Source organism: Sinocyclocheilus anshuiensis, unplaced genomic scaffold (genome assembly GCF_001515605.1).
Source record: "Sinocyclocheilus anshuiensis isolate Anshui unplaced genomic scaffold, SAMN03320099.WGS_v1.1 scaffold1287, whole genome shotgun sequence".
In the NCBI taxonomy this organism is placed as follows: Eukaryota; Metazoa; Chordata; class Actinopteri; order Cypriniformes; family Cyprinidae; genus Sinocyclocheilus; species Sinocyclocheilus anshuiensis.
Genome location: NW_015539958.1, coordinates 603,049 through 630,368, shown reverse-complemented (window position 1 = coordinate 630,368; position 27,320 = coordinate 603,049). Strand labels below are relative to the sequence as shown.

The 27,320-nt window shown below is 35.8% G+C and overlaps 1 protein-coding gene across 1 annotated transcript; it reads left to right on the top strand.

The window, feature by feature from the left end:
* The first annotated feature begins 2,435 nt into the window (after positions 1-2,435).
* On the top strand, positions 2,436-27,287 carry LOC107687023 (potassium voltage-gated channel subfamily H member 4-like). Its single transcript, XM_016484162.1, has 16 exons — positions 2,436-2,511; positions 9,778-10,011; positions 10,822-10,953; positions 11,033-11,157; positions 14,486-14,732; positions 15,308-15,465; positions 15,741-15,948; positions 16,394-16,588; positions 16,786-16,985; positions 19,036-19,285; positions 21,639-21,838; positions 22,596-22,634; positions 24,081-24,433; positions 24,604-24,689; positions 25,652-25,728; positions 25,876-27,287. Exons 1-16 carry the CDS (start codon positions 2,436-2,438, stop codon positions 26,740-26,742), a joined length of 3,447 nt encoding a protein of 1,148 aa, XP_016339648.1. The 3' UTR covers positions 26,743-27,287.
* Positions 27,288-27,320: the final 33 nt, after the last annotated feature.

The following is a 27,320-nucleotide window of genomic DNA, read 5'->3' as shown; positions in this document are numbered from 1 at the left end:
CCCCCCCCCCAACGTAAGTCACATACAGTCAAATGTAATTTAATGTTAATTTTATGTCTCTATAACGTAAGTTGTACGTAATTTGACGTAGGCCTAAGTAAATGTTCGTTTAAAAAAAAACATTAAAAGTTCTGAGGGAATCACAAGGTGCAATATATCCTTTCATTTCCATAGTGAACAGCTATAGGCCTATCACCTGTCTCTGCCCTGATTAATGAAACACGCAATTAAATTCAATAGATGTTCATGATGAGCATTTTATTATAGTCATCAGGGCAGAACCATTTATCTTGTTTTATAAAGATGGGTTGTTATATTTTAGTCGTGTGTAATATGTTTTTTGGTCAGCAGGTGGCAGACGATGTAAATATTGTAAAATAATGACTTCACAATGACTTTGGTTTGAGAAATGTATGAAAACTCACAAAACTTCAATAAAACAACTAAACTGCTTGAGACTAAAGCTAAACTACACAACTAAAGCTTGAGAAACAGTTGCACTCATTCTAACATGAAATTAAATGTTATCTTAGGAAGAAAATGCTGTTCCACAACATATCACAAATTATGAAATAGAAGGCCTATGTGATTTTTTTATGACTTTTTCTGATAATTTGATCCAATATAATAATCATGAACGCAGTCATACACAATGAATCATACACAAACACGTGTGAAAACTTGCCCCAGTATCATTGTGACGGCTTGTCTTAACAACCTGACACATTTTAGGAGATCATTTGTGTTTTTCAAAGACCCATGCTTTAATCCCTTGACTCCCACTGCCTGTGAAAATAATTTTCAGATTGTTCCTGCAGCCTTGCCAGTAAGTATTGACCCAGAGCTGTATCCTTTCAGATTTCACCCTTATAGAAATTCCTGTGTGTGTTGTGGGAGATGCTGCTTTTGTCTGGTAATATATGTAAATATCTGCTCAGCACAGATGGCTGTTCTGCTTTCCCTTTCACACCATCTCTCTCTCTCTCCACCTAATTCTTGTGTTTCTGGTAATGTCAATGTCCCTTTAAACCCACTTCAGCCCTTAAAGTCTCTTTATTTGTGGTTTTAAGACTCAGTACTGCTCCCATTACAGCCTCTATAACTGTCACTCAGTCACTAGAGATCTGCTTGTGCTATATTAATTTGGTTAAATGCGAAAGATTTTTCTGCAGGCTTTCAGATAGATTTTCTTCTCGCAAACAAATATATATCTGCATCCATTCAGCAGCAATCAGTGCTTCACTGTTAAGGTAAATGTAATTATTATTCATTGTAGTTTAATAATTATACAGTATGTAATAATTATATGTAGACAGACAGACAGATAGATAGATAGATATTCCAAATAAAAAATATGAATATTAATAGTAAAAAAACTTGAGCTCTTATATATATATATATATATATATATATATAGTCCAAACACCAAACATTCACATATATAAAAAATAATACATAGATATTCCTCATAAAAATATGAATGATAACAGTAAAAACTATATATACATATAAAAAATAATATAAAAAGTATAAAAATTACTTGTTTTGTTGCAACCTAATGTATTCAGGTTTATTCTGTCATATTAAATTATATTTAATAATTAAACTAGTAAATTTTCAAGGTTCTTCGAGAATCTATGTTCACTGTGATCTACTTGTGCCATTTTTTGCCATTGTTACTCTTTGTGCTTCTTCCTTTTGAAAGAGAGTGGGAGAGAGAAAGGGAACGAGAGAGAAAGAGGGAGGGACAGAAGAGTAGAGAGATAGCAGTGAGTGGAAGAGAGCTGCAGTAGAGATTGTGCACCTGCCTCAGAGAGGACACAACAGATGAAAAAGAAGAGAAGGATGCAAAGAATCATCTGACCTCGTATTCGGACAACCCACAAAACAACAAAGAACTGGAATTCAAAGAAAAAAAAAGAGAAGTGTGGACAAGCTGTGCGAAGACTGAGAGGAGGCATTGAGGAGACAGAACACAACCAACAAAGTAAAGAGATGAAGCCTGTATATTGAGCCGCTTTTAAGAGAAGACGACAGAAATTCCTGCTGTTTCATTGAAGAGAGAGAGAGCAGAGCAGATGTACCAAACTCATGGGCTGTAGAAAGTGAGCACAATATCACCACAAATTAGACAAACTTAACCATCCGGACATAGACTGCTGGGTGACAAGGATGCATAGTACCAAACTACAGTTTCTTGAGCTTAGTGTATAGCATCTAATTACTGCACAACATGCTCTTTAAAGCAGAGACATTGAAGATTGGAGTGAAACTGCTGCAGAAAGGCTTTCAGCTGAACTGATACGGTCCTTAACAAGCAGCCATTGGCACCTTGTACACAGTTTGAACTTTGGACAAAATCACCTCACCTCTCTCCTCTCTACTTTCTCTCATTCTCTGTTCTGTATGTGATGGAGGTCTGAGCATTAGTCATCATGCCAGTGATGAAAGGGCTTCTGGCCCCTCAGAACACCTTTCTTGACACCATCGCCAAACGCTTTGATGGCACACGTGAGTAATTCTGTTTTTCTCCAACCTCTGTCCCAGCTTTCACCTTCAGACTCTGAAACTCATTCTAATGCAGCTTCTGACCTCATATATAAAATGTGAAAGGAGTTTCAAGTCTTACTATAGTATTTACTAATAGTTTGAATTAGCTTTTATTTCTCAGTTATCATTTTAATTTTAGTTGAAGTTTTAGTAATTTTGTTTTGTGCTTTTGTAATGTTTATAAAATGTTAGTTTTTTTTATTTTGTTTCTTTAATTTATTTTATAATAATAATGATGTACTTTAGTACTTTAACTTATTTAATTCAGTTAGTTGGCAACATTACGGAGATAAAATATTTTTAATCTAATATTTATATTTTATTTTATTTCACCTTATTTCAATTACTGAAAACATTTTTTATTCGTTTTAGTTAATAACTATACTGTGTCAAGTTCTCAAGAAATAGTGAAGATTTGCTAACATATAAGTCTGCAAAGGCTAGACTAAATTTTAGATAAGATTTTTTGCTCATGAAATATTTTTCAGGCAATATATATACATTTCAAATATGCATATTTTAAATAATGAGATCATGTTACCTCAATTATGAAAAAATACAAATCCTCATGAGTAAAGATTAAAATCAGAATACTTGAATGGAAAATACAGAATGTGTGTAATTTTGCCATCCTTGACGGCTGAATGTCTCATTTTAGTATCAGTAGGTCAGATGAAGGATGTGTTGTATCATCTTGAGAAATTGTACTTGGTAATGTTTAGGAGTCATGCTTTTTGCTGTATGCATAAATCTAGGCTGAACTGTTGTATTTGAGTGTTTGTGTGTGTACATTTGAGAACAGAAAAAACCCTGAAGTGTTATTCATTGCAAGAACGCCACTCAGTGTTCAGTAGTGTGGGAGTTATGCACTACAATTCTGTACAAACACGAGTGAACAAATGATGGATGGCAATAGATGATGGGATCATTTTGTATGAGTGGTCTTCACTCCCTCTCTACCTGCCATCATGTCTGTCGAGGGAACTCAAAGCACACTAAAGCCATGAAGTTGGGCATGACTAAACCTTGAATGTGCGATAGCATGTGCTAATGTGTTGAATTGACCCTATCTGCTCTGAACTGACAGACACAATGGTGTTAGTCAGTGTGTTATAGTCTGATTCGTCAATACAGGATATAGTATATATCACTTTCATCAAGAGTTTATTCATCTCATCTAGTTATCTAGGTTACTCAAAGCTTTGTTCACTGCACCCAAATCTGATGCATTTTTCAAATTAAATCTTTAGGACTGACTGTACTCTCAGAAAAAAAGTTGTCACTGGGGCAGTACCCTTTCAAAAGTTACACCTACCTAATTTACCCCTAAAAGGTACATATTAGTACCTATAGCCCTGTTGAAAAAAACAGCATATGCTGGTTAGATATGTTTTGAAGCATGGCAGCTGGTTTAAGCTGGTCCTTAGTTGGTCATGAGCTGGTTTAAGCTGGTTATGAGCTGGTCCTGAGCAGGAGCTAGTTGCTTAGGACCAGCACATAACCAGCTTAAACCAGCTCATAACCAGCTTATAACCAGTTCAGGACCAACTTAAACCAGCTCATGACCAACTAAGTTCCAGCTTAAACCAGCTCAAACCAGCTGCCATGCTTCAAAACATACCTAACCAGCATATGCTGGGTTTTTTTCAACAGGGAGTGTACATATTAGTACCTTTTGAAAGGGTACTGAGAGTGTGCGAAGGGATGAAATCAGATGTGTTTGTTCAGCGCATGTGAATTTGATCACCACTACAGATTGAATTTTGGGATCCAAATAATGCAAGAATGCAAATACAAATAATACAACAATGCAAAGAAAACCCCACTAAAAAACAATTTCACCTGCATTCAAACTGAAAAGCATCAGATTTTAAACAACATGTAAATGTGGTTTGAATCGGTTTTGTAAGATTGCATTTTCATATAGTTTTTTTTTCTGTTTATACTACAAACAACTAACTGGATTCAAACTGGATTCACTTTGAAATGTTAAACTTGCTTCACCTGCATTCAGTGTTCATGATCTGTCACGTGTGTGGCGAATTTGCGGTTCATTCAGCCCACCACATATACATTTCACTATTGGTGTGAATACACCATTCATCTGTGACTCGTTTTGCTTTTTCACATCAAGTTTTGGTCTGAAATTACCTTAACTAGACTTTTCACTCAAAGTGTAATCATCAAAGAGTATGATCTTAAAGTATGATCAAAGAGTTTCTGGGTACAATTTTTTACGTTTCCTCATTTACGTCTAATAAGACCTTGCACCATCTTCACCCAGCCTGAATATCGGATACATTGAAGCATCTGGTGTCAGTCAGTTCCTGGTTAGACTGTAAGGAGTCTCTTAATGAGCTCTCAGGAGATTTCGCCAGTAGCCTTTCACCTTCTCAGCACTCCTGTGTGATGAGGCAATTAAAATAAGAAACATTACAAACCAATGACAGCATCCACTCAACAAGCAGAAATAGTGATAGCCATATTAACTAAAAATAAGCAAAAGGCTTTTGCTTTCTCTCATCCTCTCCTCTTTAGGCATTGCTTTTTGAGTAAGTGGAACGTAGGGGAAAATGTCTCTGCATGATGCTTTTAACAAAAGCCCTTAACTCACTGTACAGCCAAACATTTAAATCATATGAATCATTCCCTCTGCCGTTCTTGGAGACAGATTTTCACACAATGAAATGTCACGCTGACCATTTGCTCTCTCACTTTTCAGAACAACCTCCTGCTATCGTGTCACACCCGTCCTAAGCAACACTGGCTGTCTAAATTCAGTGTCAGTATGTACATGTGTGAGTGAGAGACGTGACGTTGAGAATTTGTATACCTCAGTATCACCCCCTCTCTCTCTCTCTCGTATTTTCCTTCTCCTTCATAATCACTTAAATCACTTTTATCTGGAGAGGATTATTAGAACAGAGAGGTGCTTGACAAAGAATTGATGTTGTGTTTTATAGCCTGTACTTCATTAAAACTGTATTGTATTGATCATGCAGAACAGTCTACAATCTACATTATAAAGTAGCCTGAATTTTTTGGTTTTGAGGAAATAAATGTTTTTTAGACTTTCAATTAGACCTGAATACTGTGACATTGATTTAAGCCCTTAAAACCCTTTAAAGACTTCAAGAAAATCAAGTGTGGAAGTCTGCAAATAATTGGTATGCATTGTGGCAAAAAAAAAAAAAATCCAATTTGATGTTCTACAAAACTTTGAGCATGGTTTGAATCACACTAGAATGCATGAAGGCAAAACTGATATACATAACGATTTGTTTAAAAATTTCAAAAATATACATTAATGTTGAAATGTTTTTGAAAGAAGTCTCTTATGCTCACCCAAGGCTGTATATAAAAAATATACTTTAAAATGTAATTTATTCCTGTAATGCAAAGCTGAATTTTCAGCATCATTACTCCAGTCTTCAGTGTCACATGATCCTTGAGAAATCATACTAATATGCTAATTTGCTGCTTCAGAAACATTTCTTATTATCAATGTTGGAGACAGTTGTGCTGCTTATTATTTTTGTGGACACTGTGATACTTTTTCAGGATTTTTTGATGAATAGAAAGCTCAAAAGAACAGCATCTATTTGAAATGGAAACCTTTAATAACATTATAAATGTCTTTACTGTCACTTTTGGTGCATTTATTGTGTCCTTTCTGAGTAAAAGTATATTTATTTCCAAAATAATAATAACAATAATAATATAAGAAAATAAATAAATAAAAAATTCTTACTGTTATGTCATGTTTTGGTGCAAGTTCAGTAGCATCCTGCATCCTGGCTGGCTATTAGCCTACCTCAGTTTTAGCATCTGTGTGAGTGTTTTGTTTGCAGTTATTAGCAGCTTTCTCTTGGCAATTAAAGCCTCGCTAGCGTCATAATTCTCATTTTCTCATCCTGCTATTTGCCTGTTAATTGTGTACGGTACTGTTAGTCATTTTGGAAGAAAGAGCGTAAGAGTGAAAATGTCACAGGTATTTTGAAAAACCAATGTCTTTACAGTGGTGTAATGTAACTAAGTAATAATACTTTGTTAGAGTACTTAAGTATTTTTGGGAGAATCTGTACTTTACTTGAGTTTTAATATTTCTGTCAACTTTCACTTTTACTCCAACATATTTCTTAATTAAAATGTATACTTTTACTCCGATACATTTCCCTGAAGCATATTCCTTACTTACTACAAAATAATGTCGGAAGAACAGAGACTGCCAGAAAGCAGGTTTTATGAATCAGTGTGTGGTCAAGATTCAAGATTAGAGTCAAAATGCCTCAGTATGTCTTTTTATTTATATCATTTAATATAGTTAATCTGTATCACACTAAGAGTGCCGTTTTTTTTCTCCAGATATCAGCATGATAACAAATGTAATATTGATTGTATACAAGTATAATAAAGTTAGTATTAAGTTACATTTTAGATGCCTGCTTTTGCTGTATTTCGCCAATGAAAATAAATCCAAAACAACACGAAATCAATCAGTTTTTTGAACGAATGATTCAGCGACTCATTCATTAAAACAGTCAAATATTTAATTCCTAAATGAATCAACCTTTTGAATGAATCGATTTAATCTCAATGACTCGCTCATTAACAGTAACTTGCCGCCACCTACTGGCGGCTCTAATTTCACATTTCAATCTTTTCAATCTTCAATCCTTTCAAATATCAATATTCATCGTTTTATGTTTAAAACAAAACATTCATTATTATTTAATTTTTTATTAAATATTTAATGATTATTTATTACATTATTTAAAACAAAATGTATTTGTAACTGCTGATTAAATGCATCCCCTCTGAGCTTCATTAAACGGTCTGTTTAAATGAATCTAAATGTCACTTCAGATGCAGATTCCATATTTGCAAAAACTGTTTTCTTATGTTGGAATGAAAGAGTCTTCGTACCAGATGAAGTGGCTCTTATGCTAAACCAAAGATGCAAAATGGAAGAAAGAGTTAAAACTGAACACAATCTTGCTGCTCAAACGGTGTATAGAACAATTTAAAATATTTATTTGCTCCTTTTCTATTTTGAATTGACTTGTACTTTTACTTTCAATACTTAAGTTTAATGTTTAAAAAATAAATATAGTACAATAAATATCACATCTACTTTTACTCAAGTAATATTCTAAACTGTGACTTTAATTTCTACCAAAGTCTGTGGATTTCAAGTACTTTATCCATCACTATTTCTTTATGTACGGTTGTATATTTTCCCTTAGATTGCAATTGCATGGATATGAACCTGTTTTCACAGTTTCAATTAAAAATAAACTGTAGACTAAGTCTGTTTCCTGGTAACCTCAGCAACAGAAATAAGCACACAGACATATGCTTTTTTTTTATATATATATTTCCATAGCAACAAGATACCAAAAACATCTTGCCTTAATACCACAGCCCATAATGATAGTTTTCGTAGCTGTCAGTTGCACAGTATCATCTCACCATCTTGGAAAGCAGAATCTGTCATAACCATTGGCTTCTGTGGCAATAACAGTGTGTATTTGAATGGATTGATAGGGAAAAGACTGTATGTGTGAAGAAACACACACACACACACACACATGGTATGAACACCAATTTTAGTCTCTATAAACTTAACTTGTGAATACAGTAACACGTTAATTTGTTGTGTTAATGATTTTCATTTTACATGCACCTGCAGTGATCTTTGTGTGGCCGGTTCTGAACCTGCAGCACTAAACAAGCAAATAAGTGTGTGTGTGTGCGCGTGTGTGTGTGTGCGTGGTGTAAATGTATGTGTAATTAATTTTTTATTTATTTTTTATGTAAAGTAATTAAGATAGATGTGTAATTTACAAGTTTTATTATTATTATTTATTATTATTTTATCCCCACTTATAGTTCTGTATAACATGATTATTATATTACAAACACATTCTTAACTATTTTGTAGTGTTGTGTAAGCTGATGCCTGAAATGTTTCTGTGCAGAATTTAAGACCACAATGTTCTTTATAATGCTGTCTTCATGTTTTATGTTGGCCTTTTTTGGGCTTGATCTAGCTCTACAGGTTGATATTAAGCATATTTTTGTTTTTGCATCTGGAGTAGTATAACAAGCAGCATTCTTTCTAGCTTATCTGATACCACAGACAGATTCCAGCCTGTGATAATGATAAACATTAAAAACGGGCAGACAAATTGGCAATCTCAAGTACAATCTTGTATGTCAACTGTAACAGAATAATTTTATATCAATAATATCATAGTATGAAATAATATTAGCAACAGATGAAGCAAAGATATCAGTCAGATATCAAGTGCCTTTCTCCTATGTACGCATATCAGTTCAGTAAGTGTATGAAATCTGATCCCCCTGAATAGTTTATTTGCTCATTTAGGAACCTCAATTGCTTCATATTCTCATACTCTCGTTCATTATGTCAGTGGCGCAGATGCAGCACTCACACTATAGGCTTGTTCTGTGTGCTGAGGTTGATGGTGAGGTCATGCATCTAACTTAAGCTTTATTTATAGTTTCTCTGCACCAGTGCTGTCTATTGATTCTTGCAAGGAACAATTGAATGCATGGATGGATGAAATGCTTTGTGTAGATGTGTAAAGTGTAACGTGATACTGATCAATTACATGTTTTCCATGTCTTTAACAATGTTTAATAATGGCTTTCCATTAATATTATTTACCAAAGCTCATCTGAATGTCTGAGTGGGAAAAAAAATAGTGATATTAATGGGGAATAATGACACAAACTGAATTTTGATTCATATATTATTTCCACTTGTCTGTTATAATAGTTTGTGTACATATTCATTGTGGTTTCATTGAAAGTAATTGATTGGTAGCATTAAGGGAAAGAGTGCTGTCCAGTTTGGGGACCAAAATATTTAGCTAAGACTGTTTGATCCAGAACCAGAGGCCACCATAGTACTTCTTTTTACAAATAGCACCCACAGACAATTGATTCTTATATAATCTCCTCCACCCCTGCAAAAGAATAGCCAAGTTGCCATGGAAACAGTACACACATCTATAATTAGCATGCTAATGAGAAGGCGAGAATGAGAGAGTAGCCTAATACAGTATATGGCATACAGCGTTCTACATGATAAACAGCCTGCATTTATTTTGTACATTTATGAAAAGCAAAGTGGGTGACTTTTTACATCTCACCATTTTCCAATTCTTTCCTATGTGTGTCTATATTCGGTGTGTACAGACAGTAACTTCCTGCTGGGAAATGCTCAGGGGAGTCGCGGGTACCCCATCGTGTACTGTTCGGATGGGTTCTGTGAGCTCACCGGGTTTGCACGTACAGAGGTAATGAAGAAGACATGCACATGTCAGTTCCTGCACGGACAGGAAACAAGCGAGAGAGTCACTCAGCAGGTGGACAAAACCCTGGAAGGACAGAGAGAGTTCCAGACGGAGGTCCGCTATTACAGGAAGAACGGTAACGACAATTCATTGTATAATTATCTTTTGCAGAACTTCATAAAATGAGAAATATAATAGTTTTTTGGAATAGTTATGTTTTTGAAAGAAGTCTCATGTTTACCATCAAAAATACTGTAATAAGAAATATTGCAACTTAAAAGAACTGTTTTTAGTTTGAAATCATTTTAAAGTGTAATGAATGAATTTTCAGCATCATTACTCCCGTCTTCAGTGTCACATGATCCTTCAGAAATCAGTCTATTATGCTGATTTGCTGCTCAAGAAACATTTCTTATATTTAACAATGTTGAAAACAGTTGTGCTGCTTAATATTTTTGTGGAATTTTCTTTGATGAATGGAAGGTTCAAAAGAACAGAATTTGTTTGAATTAGAAATATTTTTGTAACATTAGAAATGTCTTTACTGTCATTTTCTGATCAATTTAATGCATCCTTGCTGAATAAAAGTTTAGTTCGTTTTTTTGTTTCTTACCCTAAACTTTTGAATGAGAGTCTTATCACAGTTTTCAACATTGTTTCAACACTGATAATAAAAGTAAAGGTTTCTTGATTTCTAAAGGATCATGTGACACTGAAGAAGGAATAAATGACATTTTAAAATATATTTGAATAGAAAACTGTTCTTTTAAATTGTAGTTATATATTTTACAATATTGCTGTTTTTACTGTATTTTTGATTAAATAAATGCAGTCTTGCTGAGCATAAGAAAAAAATCTTAATTATTCCAAACTTCAGACCAGTAGTGTACATTTGTACTTTGTAGACATATCTGGAGCTTTCATAGTTTTTCTTCTGTGAACCCAGGTACTGCATTCTGGTGTCAGCTGGACATTGTCCCTATTAAAAATGAGAAAGGAGAAGTGGTTCTTTTTCTCTTATCCTTCAAAAACATCACTGACTCGTATGGCAAATCACATCCCGGCTCCACCACAGAAGGTAACTGACTGGCAGTGAGCCTGTTTGATCCAAATAATAATTGATCTTATTTACTCGCTGTGTTTTTCTGTTGTGTCAGAGGATGGTACTCACAACAGGAAGTCCAGTCGAACTCATCTAAGTCAAGCTCGTGAGCGTGGCCGCAGCGTCCTGTACCACCTGACCTGTCAGTTCACCAATAGGAGCAAAAGGAAGCTGCCAAATGTAAGTAGATATGAAAACCACAATCATTCTCACTCACCTTTGTGGAGTGTAGTAAATCAGAATCAATATTCTGATATATTGAGTTGACTGAATATGTTGCACTTACAAGTAATCTGGTATCCAGTTAATAAATTAATGAAAAATTACTGAGTGCTCCTCTCAAATATGTTTGATTAGCAAAATTGTAGAAAAAAACACACTTCAGAGAATATGTATTTAAAAAATTGCTTACCCTGTCATCAATAGTTTTAACCATAAACCTTCCAAAATTGTATTTAATATGATGACAAACTTATACTAAAAACAAAGAAATAAACTTGGAACTCTGGGAAATAAAAAATCTTTATCATACACAATTTTGCTTCTCATTCTAATGCAAGTAAATTTAGCTTGTATTTTAAGTATTTTTTCCTGGAAAATGGATGAGAATACTGGTAAAGAAAATGCATTATTATTTTTTAGTGCAGCATATAAAGATGAGATTCTTGTTCTCTGACATTATGTTCTGTAATGACTGACCTTACAAACTGTTGACACTTTTAAAGAGTAAATGTCCTGGTGCTTCCAGCTAACAAGATGAAACAGAAGTCTACTGTAGCTGTTAAAATGAAAAGGTCAGCCTCATGTGTTGATATCTAGCAGAATATTCTATATTTACGTCCAGCTGACGATACTTACTTTCATAAATAAATATACCAGACACCAGCCCTTTGTACAGGACAATCAGTCCTCACGCTTGGAAAAGAACACACCGTTCCCAAAATCCTTACAACTCACTGAACACCTACATTATGATGTAAATGCCTTTTAATTAATTATATGTGAACAACTGGCTTTGCATAAGAAATCACGTCTATTGAACGTTCAGTGATGAAGAGATGACTCGCAGCTGCATGAAAGCTACAAAAATTCAAACATACCCATGGAAGAATAAGAAGCTAGAGTTAGAAGTGAAAACAATTCCAAGCACATCTTGAAAATATGTCTTTCCGGTAGGCAAGAAAAGTTTGGACTGTAAATACCGGTAGATGTTAGCTACACTGTAAAAAAAAATCTGTAGTTTTTACAAAATAATTTTGGCAAGCCGACTATCCTTACTTTCATAAATAAATATACCAGACACCAGCCCTTTGTACAGGACAATCAGTCCTCACGCTTGGAAAAGAACACACCGTTCCCAAAATCCTTACAACTCACTGAACACCTACATTATGATGCCTTAATTAATTATATGTGAACAACTGGCTTTGCATAAGAAATCACGTCTATTGAACGTTCAGTGATGAAGAGATGACTCGCAGCTGCATGAAAGCTACAAAAATTCAAACATACCCATGGAAGAATAAGAAGCTAGAGTTAGAAGTGAAAACAATTCCAAGCACATCTTGAAAATATGTCTTTCCGGTAGGCAAGAAAAGTTTGGACTGTAAATACCGGTAGATGTTAGCTACACTGTAAAAAAAAATCTGTAGTTTTTACAAAATAGTAAAATTAACAGCATTTTACTGTAAAATGACATGAAATGTCTGGTTAGATATTTTACAGTTTTTCCCTGTATATAGTACGGGAACTTACTGTTAACCTATTAACAGTTTTTTTCCGTAGTGTTTTTACAAAATTTTACAGTTAAAATTACACTTATTTTTTACAGTGTAGGTCTTAATATGGTACAAAATATTGAACATAAAGTCTGATGTGTCTCAAATGACACATTTTTATAGACCGAAAGATTTGAAATCTGAATCTCATGTAAAAATAAAAAAATTATATCCAATCTTTGAACAATCGATTGTTAAAATCCAAAGATAAGATCCAAAGATACTCTATGCCTATTTCAATGGCTGTGTGAATGTATTTGTGCTGATTTCTTCTTGTTCTTGTACTTGTGCTCACTCAACATAGTAATAAGTTATAAGGTGCTGTCTGTGAGGTTGCAGTCTGTATTGAATGTGACACAATAAAAAGAATAATGGCAAGAAAGATCTTTATTTGAGTGTCCTTGTGAACTGCAAGCAAAAACAAACATATGGCATGACCAGTGTAGCCATATTCCCAAAAACCAACGACTATTACAAGCCGATTCTTTTATTGAATAATTCAAAGATATGATTTGAATCAACATGAAATACTGCCATGTATAACTTATAGTTTTAGCAGAGGAATATAAGTGAAATATACTCCGATTAATCGAGAGCTTGTGAATCAGAAACAGGGAATTGAGGACCTTCTCTCTTGTGTTGAGGTACAATTAAGAGTTGCCGTGGCATTTCACAGCAAATGTTAAATGTTCCTGCTGTGTGTCATTATGAGCCATACCTGCAACTTTTATGAATGTCTTAAGCTATTCAAATATTCTTTCTGAATGCAGCAGGTGTGGAGAATCAATGAACACTTATTTCTGCTGCATTCAGAAAGCAATAGCAAAAGTTAGACCTTTTGATTTGTTGCAAATGCCTTTCCATATCTTCATGGCAAGTGACTGAATCCATCTTTAGCTTTTTTGCACTCACAGACACGAAACATCAAGCGCAGCCTTCTATGAACTGGCATGCAGTGTTTGATATCACCATGTTTTTTAAGGCACAAATTACTATTTAATGAGAAACTGTGAGATTTGTTTTGAAGACTTTTAGTTTTTCAGTCCTTCTGTGAATATCTTAATTTGTAATTTTTAAATAACTTTTTAGATAAAGTGAACTTTATCTAGTGCAGATGGTTTTGCCTGTTAGAAACTTTAGCAGTTTAAAAGCAGAAGTTCAAGGTCAGTCTGTAGCAAGGTAGACCACTTCTGTCCATCATAACCAAACGTTTTGAAAGGTTACTGGTTCATGCTTAATGTAGCAAGAAACCATTTCTATTAGGTTACTATTCTTTTTCTTTTTAATGAGGTGACAGCACATGCACATTGCACATTTGGGCATGCTGGGTCGCCAGTTAATTTAAAAACTCCAATAACACGGGCACGGCGTGGCCCACATTCACACAAAAGATGTAGTGAAGAATATTTAGATCGCCCGTGATTAAAGTCAGAATATTATAGGCTAAAAGGCTGAATTACGGAGAAGAAATTGAAGCGGCTTTTATGATTTATAACAGCAGTCAAATCAACTGCTGAGAAATAATTTGCTTGCACATAAAAAAATAAAAAAAATGCTTCCACTTAAGAGGCTCTTGGTAAAAATGACATCTTAAGATTATATCCTAGTTTATTTTTCCTGAAGTGTGTAAGTTTTATCATTCAAATAAATTTTGAAGCACGTTTGTCGGTGTAGAAATAGAAATAAAAAGACATTTCTTTTCATGTTTTTCACAGCATGTTTTTTCACAGCCAACTCTCCCGGAATACAAGGTGGCATCGGTGCAGAAATCCCGCTTCATTTTGCTTCATTACAGCGTGTGCAAAGCATTGTGGGACTGGTTGATCCTCCTTGCGACATTTTATGTGGCTGTCACCGTCCCATACAACGTCTGCTTCTCCGCCCCTGACGACAGCGAACCTGACAACCCGGACTGTGACTCCACCTCCAGAGCCACCCTTGTCAGCGACATAGTTGTGGAGATGCTCTTCATCCTCGGTGTGTGGTGTGATTTTGTGGAAAATTGTATCCTACATTTTTAAACAGTGTTAACTTCCGACATCTGCAGAGCTCAGAGCTGCTTTCACCTTAAACATGTTAACAAAGTGACAATCACACCCTCATTCCCAACTGAGACCATCTTTAAAATGCACACTCCCGATATAATCGAGTTTTTGCACAAAGCATAAAACAAAATCTCTTTTCATTAAAAAAAATAATAATAATAATACGGAAGCCCCACTGTGACCTGAAGCCAGTGGTAATTTAATAAACCTCATGTACACAGATGTGGTAAAATAATTGGTTGATTAGACTAAATGTACCATGAAATAAGGATCTGCACAGAACAGTATTCATGAATATTTATTCAGTCCAGCATGTACGAGGGTTCATCACTCTAATTAGCGTGTTTTTAATATTTATGCATTCACCGTCAATATTTGTGTTCGATTGAAGGGGCACTGTTTATGAACTCATGAGTGTTCTGGTGAGAAATAGTATTCGATGTTTGAATGCTGTAAACAAATTATATTTCTAAATTCGCTTGCTTTTGTGTTAATTTGTTTCCCTAGATATCATTCTGAATTTCCGAACCACCTACGTTGGGCCTGCGGGTCAGGTGGTTTATGATGCTCGCTCAATCTGTTTGCACTACTGTACTACCTGGTTCATCCTGGACCTCATCGCTGCTCTGCCCTTTGACCTGCTCTATTTATTCAACATCTCAGTGGTGAGAATACATATTAAACTTTTAAATACTATAGAATATGGTTGTTCTATGCTATGTTATGTAATTTTGTGACTCATCCTATTTATTAATCATATTGATTGTATATTGCAGTAGTGGGTTCATACAGGGTAAACCAAAGTTATACATACAGATAAATACAAATGTAAACCTTTGACTGAGAGTTGATGATTTCCCTTCTATTTATTGATGTTTTAATATTTATCATCATTTTCATAGTGTAAAGCTGTGCTAACTGTGTGTGTGTTTTTTGATAGACTTCCCTGGTGCACTTGTTGAAGACCGTGCGTTTGCTGCGTCTCCTGCGCTTGCTGCAGAAGCTGGATGGTTATTCTCAGTACAGTGCTGTGGTCCTGACACTACTAATGTCTGTATTTGCCCTGCTGGCACACTGGTTGGCCTGTGTTTGGTACGTCATTGGACGCAAAGAGCTTGCCAGCAATGACCCCCTGACCTGGGACATCGGTGAGGGACTGAATGGTTTCTCTGTGTATTAAGATGCCAGTTAAATACACTACCATTCAAAAGTTCAGGGCTCAGTAAGATTTTTTATTTGATTAAAAGAACAGTGTTATGTTCTCTATGCTGCTTTTATTTGATAAAAAAAATTCAATAAAACTGTAATATTGTAAAATATTATGACAGTTTAAAATAACTGCTTTCTATTTGAAGATATTTTAAAATGTATTCCTGAAGGTAAAGCTGAATTTTCAGCATCATTACTCCAGTCTTCAGTGTCAAATGATCCTTCAGAAATCATTATAATATGCTGATTTGATGCTCAAGAAACTTTTGGATGGTAGTGCATATCAATTGATAGCTTCTCTTTTAGATTTTTTAAGTCAATATGAATTTGATGTTTCAATCCCCTATTTTTTCCTTCTATTTCCACTGTTCCTGTCCTTTATAGGTTGGCTACAGGAGTTGGGCAAGCGTCTGGAGACTCCTTACACGAATGGTACAGTTGGCGGCCCATCTTTGCGCAGCGCCTACATCGCTTCGCTCTACTTCACATTGAGCAGTCTGACTAGCGTTGGGTTCGGAAACGTCTGTGCCAACACAGACGCTGAGAAGATCTTCTCCATCTGTACCATGCTTATCGGGGGTGTGTTCACCAGCGTGTTTCAGGCCTGATGTATAATTAGCTTGTTTGTAGGTTAAGAGAGCCTCATTTTGGTATCCATATAGTTTAATTCCAGAAAGTTCGGTATCTAATTTAAGATGTAGAACATATTGTTCACTGAGATGATTCAGACAGCCAATTATTCAAGACTCTCTCACTATCTCGCATTCTTCTCACAGCCCTGATGCACGCTGTGGTGTTTGGAAACGTGACAGCCATCATCCAGCGCATGTACTCCCGCCGTTCGCTCTACCACACACGCATGAAGGATCTAAAGGACTTTATCCGTGTGCATCGCCTGCCCCAGCAACTGAAGCAGCGCATGCTGGAGTACTTCCAGACCACTTGGTCTGTCAACAATGGCATCAACGCCAACGAGGTAAGACCCTACAAACCATGCCATGTGGAGCATATGACTGCAATGTTTACATGGTGCCATGACAGTTTAATTCACTTGCTTTATCTTCAACATTTAATCAAGTGGAAGCTCAGGTCAGTTCTTTGTTTTTATTTAGAGTGTTTTTGGAATAAAGTGTTCTACAGAGTTCAGTACAGGACAATATAAAGGGTTATATATAGAACCCCAATTAAGTATTTTTTTTCTAAGCGTGTAAAAGCCCCCATCAGAGTTTGATAACATACTAGTATCATCAGATCGAGAACAATTCATGAGCATAGATCTGGGTCACATCTACTTTCAATGGGCTAATTATAGCTTTCTGAGGCTTACACTAATGCTGAATACTGTCATTGTTATAGCAGTGGTAATTGTATTGCCCACAATGAAAAGACCTATATCTAATTAAAACCGAAACAGGAAGATCTTGAGTGCAGTGTTGGGGAAACTACTTTAAAACTGTAAAAAGTTATAAGCTACTATTTTAAAAGTAGTTAAACTAAAGTCAAAGCTATTCTTTTAAAATCCCTTAGCTATAGTGCACTAACAAAAAGTTTCTACTACGTTTTTTTAAGGAGGTGATATCTATCTATCTATCTATATCTATCTATCTAGAAAACAAAAATGTTAAGCAGTACAACCATTTTCAACATTGATAATAATAAGAAATTTTTAATGAGCATCATTATCATATTAGAATGATTTCTGAAGGATCATGTGACATTAAAGACTGTAGTACATTGAAATTACATTTTAAAATATATTTAAATAGAAAACAGTTATTTTAAATTGTAATAATATTTCACAAAATTACTGGTTTTACTGTATTTTGAGCAGCCTTGGTGAGCATAAGAGACTTTAACATTAAAAAAAATCATACTGACCCTATACTTTTAAACAGTACTATATAAAGAGATTAAATATCTATTTTTGTAATCAGAGTAGTCCTTTACATGATAAAAATAATTAGATTAATGAGATTGAGATTAATATAAATTAAATATAACTAATAAAAACAGAAAAACAATCTGATTTCTATTTTCAAGTTGGCAGATCGTAAACAGCTGCATTTCGTATAAAAAGTACAGAAAATACCCACAGGGATTTAAAAGAATCTGTGAATTGTTCTTTCGAATTGATTTAAATGAACCATCTGAGTTGATTGACTAAAAATGAACCTGACATTTCCAGTGCAAAACCATTGAGAAAAGAAAAAGGACCATTGAGAAGAGTGTGTTTAATTATTTCTTCAGCTTGTAAAGCTTTGTGCGTAAACCAATATAAGGGCAAAAGTAGCATGTTGCTGTAAAAGCACTGCTACTTTTAGTTAGTTACTCCCCAGCACTGTGTATGTGTGGGAAGAAAAAACTGAAGTGTGGCCTAGCTCATTTACACTCTGATCTGACATGCTACTAATTTATGCAGTGATTGAAAAACACCAAAAAAAAACAACAACACCGCAAACGGTTCTCAGGAGCGCCCTTCAAACATCTACTGTACTCTGCTGATATTGCATCCTGTTGAGATCATATTGAAAGATGGATTCTGATCTCTAACAGAGATTACTTCATCTTATACATGAGTGAAAGAGTATGACTATCGCATAATGATTATGATGGTTATGATGGTTATGGTTTTACAACCTAAACACGGGCTGCGTCCGAAAGCTTAGCTGACTTGTTGCCTCCCTGCCCTATCAGGCAGTGACTTTGCAGGCAGTGTTTGCGCACGAAGGTACCTCCCAAAACTGATTTTGGACAGACATCTAGGTCAGCATAATAATTTAATGACGCACAACAAAACAGAGAGAACTTGATAAGTGAATATTAAATTACAATACAAATTTCTTGCTAGAAATGACATTAAAAGTAGATGGTCCAAAATGTACTGTATATGTAGCCTACACTCCAACTGACAACCAACCACAGCTTTTAGATGTCATCTTTGTTTTTGTTATCTTAAGATGCAGCCATGATCTTTACATAACCCCATGGCATTGTGGGTAATGTCCATCTTTCTCCCTGTCTGCTAGCTTTTACATGACTTCCCAGACGAGCTGCGGGCGGACATCGCCATGCACCTGAACAAAGACATTCTGCAGCTGCCGCTCTTCTCCTCCGCCAGTAGGGGTTGCCTGCGTTCACTATCCTTGCACATTAAGACTTCGTTCTGTGCACCTGGAGAGTACCTCATTCGGCATGGAGATGCCCTGCATGCTCAGCACTTCGTCTGCTCGGGGTCTTTAGAGGTCCTCAAGGACGGCATGGTACTTGCCATACTGGGTATGTTCCATAAACAGTATAGACAAATGCCTATATAGAAAAGGCGGTTAAGGGGTGTTACCACAACAGTCACCAAGTGAGCCGACTTGCCTTAATCATGTAACACAAATCCAACCAATTTCCTGCAGGCAGTGCTTTCAGTCCATTTAGATTCAGCAGGCTAGATCTCGCCAAATCAATATTTTAAAACAGTTAACAGAGCTGGGTTAGTAACTGATTACATTCAATCTGGATTACGTAATTAGATTCCAAAAATTAAGTACTTGTAATTAGATTAAATTACATTTTAAAGGGGTCCTATTATGCTTTTTCACTGTTTTTCATGTTGCTGTTTGAGCATAAAAAACATCTGCAAAGTTACAAAGCTCAGAGTCCAATTCAAAAGGAGATATTTTATTTAACAGAAATCACTTTTCAAAAACTACAACCAACGACTCGTTTGGACTACAACGCATATTTTCCGGGATTTGTGATATCACAAATACCGACGAATGGGATGAGACCTGGTTGAGCTGCACTAGAGAAGGCAACGAGTGTTATCACTATGTCGGAGACACCACGCTAGCTTTCCCAAGGCAGACGAACTTAGAGTGGTTACAATCATCCGGGTTTAAATCGCGCTCAAATTGATTTGATTTTGATGCAATATTTACACTGAAGCTCGCAGGCGGCTATGGTAAGGGGCATCACAACACACACTGGCCCAGCTAACCAATCACAGCACATTTCGTATTTCAGAAGGCGGGCCTTCATTTGATACAGGAACTATTCGAGCCGTTCATGCCAAACTGTGGAGAGAGGTGTTGTAATAATGTAAAATATGTGAAAAAATAATGTGTTTTTCAAACAACCTAGTATGAGAGCCTGTTCTAGTACACCCCCAAAACAAAATCAAGACTTTGTAAAAGAGCATAATAGGACCCCTTTAAAATACTCGTAATCAGACAACAGTTACTTTTTTACTGAATACATGGTTACATATTCTTCACACAACATCAATAAATTATTCATAATTTATTGATTCTCCCTAATTCCTATTTTTCTTCTTTTAAATGTTCCTTTCTAAAATACCCTACCACTATTACACATTCTGAATATACATTTGGAAAGTTTTCCAGTTTTGTGGACATTCACATAAAGACCAGTCACTAGTCAGGTGGCTGTAATTACACAGAAAAAAAAAACTCAACATTGCATCTACTACTGATGAACACATAAATATGTATTTGAATTATCACTCAGTAGGTTATTTAACCATGTATTACTATGTCTTTGGAAGGCTTTTGTTTTTCAAACGCATTAAAATGCACAAATTCACATTATTTATTATTTACATGTAATGCAGGGATTCCCAAATGGTATTTGTCATCTGAACCTATTTCACCTAATATAATTATATATAAGGTAATAGGTTAATAATTAAGTATCACATTTGCATGTTCACGGTTCTCTGACGTTGGTTAATGGTCACATGACATGCAGGTAAACAAATTAAATATTTCATTTTTAGTAAGTGTTTTATTTTGATTGTTGTTATTTTAAAATTATTTATTTTAATTTGACATTTTTATGATTTAATTATATATTAGCTTTTTATTAAATTCACGCAGTTCAATGCAGTTCCTTCACAAACCACAATTTGGGAAACGTTGATGGTAATGTTTAATGCACTTCAATGGAATATATTTTCTTTTTCTTTGCATTTTTATATCACTATGGTACAGGATTATCCTCTTTAAATCAATGTGATAAACAGGTTAAGTTAAGAGTAATCAGAAAGTAGTCTGATTATATTACCTAAAGTCATGTCATTTGGAATCAGTAACAGACTACAATTTTCAAGTTATGTACCCAGCTCTGACAGTTAAATGTTAGTACCAGCTGTTGTGGTTGATGGAGCTGTTTTCAGCTCAAACCAAATAAACCTGGCAGTCAGACTGATAGATTGATAGATAATTCATTAAACTGATAAGCTCAGTTCTGCAAGTGTTCTATTTATCTTAGTGCAATTTACTCAAACAACAGCTTGACTCGCGTGTACTAAAGGTGCGTTCACGCCATGTTGAAATTACTGTCAAGATTTCAAAATGTAAAAAGCGTTCATGTCCTCGTACAACTCGTAATTACAGCTTGTAAGGTGGGACTTTCTGAGAGCTCCTACATGACCGCTGTACCACTTGACCATTGCTGATTCGTTTAGGCGTTGGTAGTGGTTAGTGGTGCTATAGAAATTCATAATTCCCAGTCCGAGGACATGAACAGCTCCAAATAGGAAGTCACGTGTTGTCATCTCGAGCCTACGGTAATTACGACATGGCGTGAATGCAACATAACGTGTTTGCCTGGTGTACAGGTAAGGGAGACCTGATTGGTGCTGACCTGCCTGGGAAGGATCAGGTGATCAAAGCTAACGCAGATGTAAAGGCTCTGACCTACTGTGATCTACAGTACATCAGCGTCAGAGCGCTGCAGGAGGTTCTGGAGCTCTACCCAGAATATGTCAGCCGCTTTAATGAGGACATACACCACAACCTCACCTACAACCTCAGAGAGGTAAAGTGCCTTACATACAGTACACACACACACAATAGAAATGGATCATATAATTGTCTTTTCAGTTGACTTTCTTACATTGCTCTGCTAGTCTCTTGTGTAATTCAGCTGTCCCTTTCTTTTCATATAATGAATAATTCAATCTTAAATTAAATTATTATTTCATGTCCTTTTATCTGTTTGTTTTGGGACATATTGTTGCAATAAACAATCACATATAATTCATTTCAATAGTTTTTTAAAACATATATTCTGTCTATATATTTTATTTTTCTATATAATTTATCATATAAAGGTTTGGGGACAGTAAGATTTTTAATACTGCTGAAAGAAGTCTCTTCTGCTCACCAAGGCTGCATTAATGTGATCAAAAATACAGTAAAAACTGTAATATTGTGAAATATAAATGCTATTTAAAATTACTGTTTTCTATTTAAATATATTTTAAAATGTAATTTATTCCTGTGATGGCTGAATTTTCAGCAGCCATTCAGTGTTGAAGTTTTAGCTATTACCATTACACTGATTTGGGGCTCAACAAACTTTTCACATTATTATAAATGCTGAAAACCATTGTGCTGCTTAATATTTGTGTGAAAACTATGATTCGTTTTGTTTGGATTTTTTTTATAAATAGAAAGGTAAAATAGAAAGTCCCTCTGACATGATAATTAAATCTCAATCATTATGTCATCATGCCCATTCATTTAATAAGCAGACAGATTATGGTATTTAGGATTTTCTTCTAACTCAACAGGGCCAATCCAGATTCTCTCGCTCAACTCGACTCCCACAGGTAACAAGCAGATTTATCATACACTTTTAGAGTGTTGTTCAAAATTTTGACTTTTATTCATTCTTTTTAACCTTTCCATTCACACTCTCATGCTTGCACACATGCACCGCCATACCCATACTTATCAAAAGGCCACCTTACATAAGCTCGTGATTATTAGTGTCACTCTGAACTGCAGACGTGTGTGTGTGCGCGACATCAGAGTTGGCAGACAGCACCTCATCTGGATGTGCCTGAATCAGATGAATTAGCAATCTGACCCTCTGTCTCATTGCTGTGCCAGCTGTCTTAATGATCAGAACAGCTACACACGCACACAAACCAAAGGAGGGATACAGAGTCACACACACACAGAAGCTCATAAGAACATGATGGCACGTACAGAACAGTGAAATAATTGTAAGTGTTCTTTCGCAAAAGCAGAGAGCATGAAACCCCACACTGTGAAAATAAAAAAGGCAAGTGTTTTCATGACTTTTTTGAGTTCAGTTGAGCTATTTAATTATTTTAAGTAAATCCTCTGAGTACATTTTAGATGTCATGTTGCCATGACTTACAATTTGCCATCGCTGTAACAATGATCTACTTAGATTAGATAGCTCTAATGACAGAGTTCTGTGCAAATTGTTCAGTGTAATATTCTCCGGTTTTTTTATTATTATTATTATTATTATTATTATTATTATTTTGAAGTCTCTAATGCTGGCTGCAATCATTTGATCAAAAAATACAATACAAACAGTAATTGAAATATTGTTATAATGTAAAATAACTGTTTTCTATTTTAATGTTTGTTAAAATGTAATTTATTCCTGTGATGTCAAAGCTGAATTTTCATATCCTTCAGAAATCATTCTGATATACTGATTTGTTCAAAAAGCATTTCTTATTTTTATCGATGCTGAAAATAGTTGGGCTTCTTAATATTTTTGTCGAAACTGTGATACATTTTATTATCTTATATTTTTTGATGAATAGAAAGTTCAAAAGTAGTGTACGTCATGCAAAAAGAGCAAAGCGATTAAACTACTGACAACATTACATAAATATTCAGCACATTAATACTCATGAGAGAAAACTTTTTTGTTTTATTAAAAAATCGAAGCAATCGTTTTAATGGAGGAATAAACTCACAAGTCAAACTGATTTCACAAGACAACATGTTTTAAAACATGACAGCATTTTTTAAATTAATACTTAAATAATTATTTAATACTTAAATAATATTTCTACAGTGCAGTATCCAAGAAGCAGTGTTTGTTTTTTGCACACAAATTCATGCATTTCCTGTGCTCTACAAATGAACTAAAAACAATCACCTTTAAGGCTGTGATTATGACTAATCGCATTCAAATATATTCTGGACTGGTAATAAAGAGGTAATAACATAGCAACTACCGACACTACATTTAGGCTCTTTTCTCTACCGCTTTCTATTACTTCTAGGAGTGCTTTGATGATTCCAAGCTGCCGTTTATCGTGGAGGCAGAGCAAGAGGAGGATGCTGGACAGGACCTGGGCAGGAAGCCCTTGCTCTCTGGCTTGAGCGGTCCTTCATCTCAGCCTAATCTGAGCACCATGTTAGGGGAGGAGTTTCGGCACCTTAGCATGCTTCGTCTCTGCAGATCGCCCATTCAAAGCTCCCGGGTTCAAAGCCCTTCTCCTCAGATGCCACCCCATGATGATCTGTCTCCAGCTGCAGTTCCCGCTCCAAGAATAGACAAGAGCTCCTGCCACAGACCAGCCAAACTGCTCATTCCCACCCTGAATTGTGTCAGCCCGCTGGACCTGAGCCCCCGGTGAGAAGAAACTAGAATTCATTATTATTATTTTTATAGTCTTTGCTTTAACTATATTTACAATGGCATTACTTCTAGAAAATGGAAACAGCCATATACAAATATTATTGATATTGAGAGCAGATAATATTGATTATTGATGCACTAATATCCTTTTGTCTGTCCTGTAGGGTTGTTGATGGCATTGAGGACAACGAACATGCTTTTCACTTCAATGTTGAGCACAGTGAGCCATCTCCTAACACAGAGGTCAAAGGTGAGGTGGACTCTCCCTTAATATTAGACTAGTGCCTTATGGTTATGTTCAGTGGTTCTCAATCTCTGTCTCAAACCTCTGTCCAAAACATTTTTCAAAATCCCTCTTATTATGGATATTTCTACCTCAAAAAATATTTTAGAGTTTGACATTACTAGAAAAATTTATTTTTATCCAAATTTGTTGAGGCCCCCTGGTTGAGAACCATTGGTTTTGATTTACTGTAAAAATGTTGTTGTATAAAACACTCTGTAAGTTTTTAGACTAATAATGATATTTTGGCTGTTTTAATGCAATTATGTTTTAGACAACTGCATCTTAAATATCAGTCCCTCCAGGATTTTGCAATCTTGAAATTGCAAATAAGGTCAAAAGAATGCAATATTAGCCAGTCACGATCCATAAATCCCAGGCCAATCAAACTGACTCTTTCACTAAATATGTCAATGTGCTGTTCACATGTCTTCAGTGTACTATTACATTATTAAGGCAATAGCATGCACAATCTTACACCTGTTATTCTTAATAACCTGACAGCTTGTAAGGTCATGCGCACACTTTAAATAGTGTTCTATTATTGAAAAAAGGTCAAAAATGGTTTGGCCATTACCCCAATTTCCCTTGTGATGTAAACACCTTTATTGGCATTCTGGCAGCTTATTCAGTGTGCACATTATTTTCAATAGTTACTGGTGTTTTGATGTACATGTACAGTAAACACACTCATTATGCACATTCAGGTCACCGTTAATTGTACTCCTTCTGTCACTGACAAACACAAATACATCATTGTTACTGGTTCACTTCCACTTTAAAATAACTGAGAAAACGTGCTGCAAAGTCATTTTAGGTTGCAATAATTCGGAAAAAAAAAATAAGATCCTGGTGGAAATGATATATCTGATATTATGATACATTTTGCATAAAAATGGTCTGTTTCTTACTTCTTTTGGTTCTTTTAGACCCGTTTCAGGTTGGCGCAAACCTTCTCCTTGAGACAGAGGAGGTCAGACAGAGTCTTCGTCAACTCAATACAGAGGTATTAAGATAAACCTGCTGTTAATCAAAAGAAATCAGTTTTAAATAACAGTTTTTCTTTATATTAAATAGTATTTGTGACGTTCATCACCATTACTTGTCATTCACTAATATTCTGACATAAACTTTTGATTTGATTCCGTTTCAGATGAACCACCTGAACCAGGAAGTGTCCTCACTGACCAAGGAGCTCTACGAAATGATGCAATTCCTGCATATGCACGTGACCCCACCTCACTTCACGTCCTCTTTCACTCCCTTCAGCTCTTTCAATTGTCATACATCATCCAACTGTACCAGCGTGGCCTCCTCAACCACAGACTGGCCATCTAGACTGGCCTTTAACATGTCTGGTGGTCCTTGCCTGCAGCCGGAGGCATCTCAGAGAGATTCTTTAGGATCCAGGCACACGTGCATTTGCAGCCGCAGCCATGCCCAGGAAAGAGGCTCCGTCTTGGGGCAGGAAGGGGACATAGAGCTCCTCCATCAAGCTCCCAGTTCTCACTCAACCTATTTTCCATGCTGCCCCGACCAGGAAAGGGTTGCCACCTTGGGTGTAGAGAGTCAGCCAAACTCATGTCAGACTTCTAAAACCACACCCAACTCTCCTTATCTAGGACACCATGTTCCCCGCAATGGCGGGTCACTCCTAGGCTTGGCGGCATTTCCGTCCAGTGGTTTGGTTCCTCAGGTTAGGAGTGGGAGTCCTGGCAACACATTGTCTCTGTGCACCCATAACATCCAGAGTCAGTCGCATCCATCTTTAAACGTACAGATGACCTCTGACCTGCACAACAGGGCGACCACACCCATCCATTTATCAGTTACACCAACCGGCCCATCAGAGCCCCTTATAGTAGTCCGTTCACTTTTGCATTCTGGGATTTGTAGTTCCAGCTTGCTGCATTTCCCCACAGGTCCGAGACAGAATGACATAGTGGGATCGAGTCCTGTTCACACACTTGAGCCCATCGTATCATCCAATGGCGAAAAACGGGAAACCAGGACCTGCTGATGAGCGACACAATGATTGAGTCGTCGCTGAGCAGGAGTTATGGACATTTTAAAAGTATTCTAACACACTCTTTGTCTACTGCATGGATAATGCCTCCATTTTAACCAAATGCAATGCATTGTGGGAGCCGTGTATGTGGGTTATGCTAGACATGCACGATAATGTGCAAAACCGTGCCTATTGTTTCAAAATCGCCTCTTTTTCGATTCAAGTAGGTCTGTGAGTCATACTTAATTGTATTTAGGTTAAAACTGTTTCCACTGGTTAATTTTATTTTGCTCCATATGGCTTGATTTTACATTGGCAGTTTCACCGTGTAGGTTTTATATAAGACGGTGTCCCTTAGGACTGAGTCATAGATTATGAAGAGCCAGAATTTACAGGCTGTTATCACACTGCATCTTTTTCAAAGACTCATTTTAAAACACTTGTACCTAATTTCATGATTTAATAACAAAAGATTAATTGCATTTTATTTCCCTGACATTTTCGAGTGTGTTAAAGGGATAGTTCACACAAAAATCTAAAATCTGTCATCATCTTCTGTGGACCATAAAAGAAAATATTTTAAATGTCTG

What these genes read in the sequence shown, in the direction of transcription:
- LOC107687023 (XM_016484162.1), top strand. Translation starts at nt 2,436, where the DNA reads ATGCCAGTGATGAAAGGGCTTCTGGCCCCTCAGAACACCTTTCTTGAC. An exon ending in GCAAAAGGAAGCTGCCAAAT is followed by an intron (nt 11,158 to 14,485) that starts GTAAGTAGATAT and finishes GTTTTTTCACAG; the next exon opens with CCAACTCTCCCGGAATACAA. An exon ending in ATTTATTCAACATCTCAGTG is followed by an intron (nt 15,466 to 15,740) that starts GTGAGAATACAT and finishes GTTTTTTGATAG; the next exon opens with ACTTCCCTGGTGCACTTGTT.